Genomic DNA, 5,448 nt, shown 5'->3' on the forward strand with positions numbered 1-5,448 from the left:
GTTTTTCCTGGTGCCTATCCATGGCAGCATACAAATGGTTAGTAGCCCCGCCCACATCCAACCACAGAACAGAAGAGAATGGTCCTGTGGGTTGGATGTGGGTGGAGCTACCAACAAAACAATGTTCATGGGTGACAGATTTGCTACTAAATAAAAACTATTTTCCTGGGGCCTATCCATGGCCGCATACATATGGTTAGTAGCCCCGCCCATATACAACCACAGAACAGAAGAGAATGGTCCTGTGGGTTGGATGTGGGCGAGGCTAATAATCACACGTATGCTGCCATGGATAGGCACTAGAAAAGGGAAATTACAGAAAGGTATGTAGTCAATTTTCCATTTATGGCAGTATACATATGGCTGGTAACTCCACCCACATCCAACCCACAGGACCATTCTCTTTTCTGTCCTGTGGGTTGGATGTGGGTGGAGCTACCAACAAAACAATGTTCATGGTTGACAGATTTGCTACCACATAAAAACTATTTTCCTGGTGCCTATCCATGCAAAACACCAGGAAAGGAAAAGTAAGTAGTCAATTTTCCATTTCCCTGGTGCCTATCCATGGCAGCAAACATACTGTTGTTAGCTCTGCCCACATCCAACCCAAAGAACCATTCTCTTTTCTGTCCTGTGGATTGGATGTGGGTGGAGCTACCAACAAAAACAAAGTTCATAGTTGACAGATTTGCTACCAAATAAAAACTATTTTCCTGGGGCCTATCCATGGCAGCATACATGTGGTTGTTAGCTCTGCCCACATCCAACCAACAGTAGAGAAAAGAGAATGGTCCTGTGGATTGAGATGCAGGTGGAGCTACCAAGTATACATGTCCTGCCATGGATGGGCACCAGGAAAACAAAGTTACGCAAATGTACATAGTCAATATTCCATTTTCCTGGTGCCTCCATGAAATTCTCTTTTCTGTCCTGTGGGTTGGATGTGGGCGGAGCTACCAACCATATGTATGCTGCCATGGAGGCACCAGGAAAGGAAAATTACAGAAAAGTATTTAAGTTTATGTTTTCAAGGCCCATATAGTTACATTTTTATTCTTACAATCATTGAAGGAGCTCTCCAGATAACCATGGCAAATTTACAACCCAACTGCTAATTGGCTGTCACTTCCATCCAATTTTCTGTCTCCTACATTTGACTGGCTGGCTAAATTCGTGTGAATGCCCTTAGAAAAGTATGCTAAATGTTCCAAGATCCCAAGTATCATCCGCCTCTTTGCATTCTTTTTTTTTTTTTTTTTAGACAGGGCAGCATTTATTTTCAATTAGAGAGAGACAGTCTGAAAGCAAACAGCTACTTCTGTACTAAATATGTGTAAAACAAAGATTTGATATACATAGAAAAAAATATTAAATCAAATTGACCATCTTATATCTCCTACATCTGACCGGCCAGCTAAATCCTTGTAAATGCTGGTGAATGCCCCCGAAAAACGTATGCTGAGTGTTCCAACATCCCAAGTATCGCCTCCTCCCTTGACCCCCCCAGTCTTAGTCTTATATCCTCCCCCAGTCCTCCCCTTCAGTCATATATCCCCCCCCCCATCCTCTTCCTTCCTTCCTTCTTCCTTTTTTTTTTTTTTTTTTTTTTTAGACAGGGGAGTATTTATTTTCAGTTAGAGACAGTCTGAAAGAAAACTGCTACTGCTGTAGCTTATTATGTGTAAAACAACATTTTATGTACGTAGTAACAAAGTTAGAATTGACCTTATTGTATTTCCTACATCTGCCTAGCCAGCTAAATCCTTGTGAATGCCAATGAATGCCCCCGAAAAATGTATCCTGAGTGTTCCAAGATCCAAAGTATTGCCCCCCGCCTTATTTTTTAAGGCAAGGCAGTGTTCATTTTCAATTAGAGAGAGAAAGTCTGAAGGCAAACAGCTGCTGCTGTACCACATTATTTGTAAAAACAAATTTAAACACATAGTAAGAAATATCAAAGTGATACTAAAATCTTGCTTTTTTTTTTCTTTAAAAATAACAAACGTTATACAGTACTTACCTGCTTGGTGTAATGGGACCTTCTCAGGTCCCTTGCCGGAGCTCCTGGCCCCTCCCTCCTTTTGAGTGCCCCCACAAGAAGCAGCTTGCTATGGGGGCATCCGAGCTGAGCCACAGCTCTGTGTGCCCATTCAGACATGGAGTCGCGGTTCAGCTCCACCTCCTCCCTCTCCTTATTGGCTAACTGACTTTGATTGACAAAGCAGCGCCACTGCTGTGTCTCAGCCAATCAGGAGGGAGAGTCCTGGACTGCTGAGGCACTTGTGCACATTGCTGGATCTAGATGGACCTCAGGTAAGTGTTGGGGGGCTGCTGTTCACGGAATATTCTTTATCCTAATGCATAGAATGCACCTTCTGCCTTTAGAATCACTTTACTTTAAATTGAATTTATTATATCCTACATCTGACCGACTGGCTAAATCCTTGTACATGACGGTGAATGCCCATAGAAAAGTATGCTAAGTGTTCCAAGATCCCAAGTATCACCCCCCCCCCCTGCCTTCCTTTTGTAGACAGGGCAGTATTTGTTTTCATTTAGAGAGAGACAGTCTGAAAGCAAACAGATATTGTTTTCATTTAGAGAGAGACAGTCTGAAAGCAAACAGATACTGCTGTACTATAGTATTTGTAAAACAAAGATTTTATATACATAGTAAAAAAAAATCAATCAAATTGACCTTATTTTATTTCCTACATCTGACCGGCCGGCTAATTCCTTGTGAATGCCCTCGGAAAATGTATGCCGAGTGTTCCAAGATCCTAAGTATTGCCCCCCCCCCCCCCCCACCTTATTTTTTAAGGTAGGGCAGTATTCATTTTCAATTAAAGAGAGACAGTCTGAAAGTAAAATGTTACTGCTGTTCCACATTATTTGTAAAACAAATTTTAAATACATAGTAAAAAATAATAAATCAAATGAGCCTTATCCTACATCTGGCCGGCCTGCTAAATCCTTGTAAATGCCGGTGAATGCCCTCGGAAAGTGTATGCCAAATGTTCCAAGATCCCAAGTATCATTGCCTACAGCTTCCAGAGAGGTTTACGGCACAGACAGAAGAGGCAGGCCCAAGAGCACCATAAAAAGCCTGCTGAATTGGGCTGCAATGGTTTAAATAAAAGGATCTCCTGACTTTAGCACAGCTGCAGTATTGCCTGGATGGCATTACCAGTCTCTGGGATAATCCCGCTTGTTTCCTATAACTAACACAGGGAGAAGTCTTTGGCTTTCTGGCTGATCGTGTGGCGCCTCCGTCTTTTGGGCTGTGAGCACTCCACTCCATAGGACGGCCAATGGAAGCCTTTCATGTGACAGTTCTCTGCCCCGATTTCCTCGGATTCCGAGTCGTCTTCCTGAGGAAAGGGAAAGATGCGTCCGGGGTAAGCTTCCTTCAGCAAGTCCTCAAAGATCACTTCCAGGTTCCTGCCGGCTTCAGCCACCTCCGAATCTTCCTGTCATAAATAAACAATTAAAAATGCGGAATTTTATCACAGTAATGAAAAATCGTCCCTGGAAAAACATGGAGAAATACGGAAAAATCTTTCTCTTTTAAATCCCCTCCTTTCAGTCTTATATCGTCCCTCCCCCCCCCCTTCAGTCTTATATCCCCCTCAGTCCTATAGCCTCCCTCGGCCCCCCTTCAGTCATATCCCCCCCCCCAAGTCTTATACCCCCCCTTCAGTCTTATCTTATCCTCCCTTGACCCCCCCCACTTAGTCTTATATCCTTCCCCCGTCCTCCCCTTCAGTCGCATATCCTCTCTTCCCCCCTTTCAGTCTTAAATCCCCCACTTTCAGTCTTATAACCCCCCCTCATTCTTATATCCTCCCCCCATCCCCCCCTTTAACCTTCTATCCTCCCCCCGTCCCCCCCTTCAGTCTTATATGCACCCTTTATCCCCCCCCTCACTAAGGCGTATATCCTCCCTCCATCCACCCCTTCATTCTTATATCCTCCCTCTACCCCCCCCTTCAGTCTCATATCCTCCCCCCGTCCTCCCCTTCAGTCTTATATCCTCCCCCCATCCCCCCCTCATTCTTATATCCTCCCCCCATCCCCCCCTTCAGTCTTATATCCCCCCCTTTAGTCATATCCTCCCTCTACCCCCCCTTCAGTCTCATATCCTCCCCCCGTCCTCCCCTTCAGTCTTATATCCTCCCCCCCACCCCCCCTTTCAGTCTTAAATCCTCCCTCCATCCCCCTCTTCAGTCTTTTATCCTCCCCCATCCCCCCTTTCAGTCTTATATCCTCCCCCATCCCCCCCCTTCAGTCTTATATCCGCCCTATCACCCTTCAGTCTTATATCCTCCCCCATCCCCCCCTTCAATCTTATATCCTCCCCCCCACCCCCTTCAGTCTTATATCCTCCCCCCATCCCCCCTTTTTTCTTATATCCTCCCCCATCCCCCCTTTAATCTTATATCCTCCCCCATCCCCCTTCAGTCTTATATTCTCCCTCCCTCCCCCCTTCAGTCCTATATCCTCCCTCCACCCCCCTTCAGTCTTATATCCTCCCTCCGCCCCCCCCTTCAGTCTTATATCCTCCCCCCATCCCCCTTCAGTCTTCCATCCTCCCCCTATCCCCCCTTCAGTCTTACATTCTCCCCCCATCCACCCATCAGTCTTCTATCCTCCCCCCACCCCCCCTTCAGTCTTATATCCTCCCTCCATCCCTCCCTTCAGTCTTATATCCTCCCTCCCTCCACCCCCCTTCAGTCTTATATCCTCCCCCCATACCCTCTTCAGTCTTATATCTGGAGACATGCTTGGCCAGTCCATCACCTTTACCCTCAGCTTCTTTAGCAAGGCAGTGGTGGTCTTGGAGGTGTTTGGGGTCGTTATGTTGGAATACTGCCCTGCCCCCCAGTCTCTGAAGGGAGGGGATCATGCTCTGCTTCAGTATGTCACAGTACATGTTGGCATTCATTGTTCCCTCAATGAACTGTAGCTCCCCAGTGCCGGCAGCACTCATGCAGCCCCAGACCATGACACTCCCACCACCATGCATGACTGTAGGAAGACACACTTGTCTTTGTACTCCTCACCTGGTTGCCCCCACACACGCCTGACACCATCTGAACCAAATAAGTTTATCTTGGTCTCAGACCACAGGAGATGGTTCCAGTAATCCATGTCCTTAGTCTGCTTGTCTTCAGCAAACTGTTTGCGGGCTTTCTTGTGCATCATCTTTAGAAGAGGCTTCCTTCTGGGATGACAGCCATTCAGAACAATTTGATGCAGTGTGCGGTGTATGGTCTGAGCACTGACAGACGGACCCCCCACCCCTTCAACCTCTGCGGCAATGCTGGCAGCACTCATACGTCTATTTCCCAAAGACAACCTCTGGATATGATGCTGAGCACGTGACCTCAACTTCTTTGGTGGAACATGGCGAGGCGAATCTGTCCTGTTAAACCGCGATATGGT

General features: G+C 46.4%; 1 protein-coding gene across 1 annotated transcript in view; it reads right to left on the minus strand.

Moving 5' to 3' along the window:
- Nucleotides 1-3,224: 3,224 nt before the first annotated feature.
- TRIM66 (tripartite motif containing 66) overlaps nt 3,225-5,448 on the minus strand; it is a gene marked incomplete at its 3' end in the record, with an annotated part of 66,755 nt that continues 64,531 nt past the window's right edge. Inside the window, exon 18 of the mRNA XM_082270333.1 lies at nt 3,225-3,473. Coding sequence (XP_082126459.1) covers nt 3,225-3,473 — 249 coding nt within the window. The remainder of the gene's footprint in view (nt 3,474-5,448) is intronic.

Source organism: Pelophylax lessonae (assembly GCF_965119305.1).
Source record: "Pelophylax lessonae genome assembly, chromosome: 10".
NCBI classification, from domain to species: domain Eukaryota; kingdom Metazoa; phylum Chordata; class Amphibia; order Anura; family Ranidae; genus Pelophylax; species Pelophylax lessonae.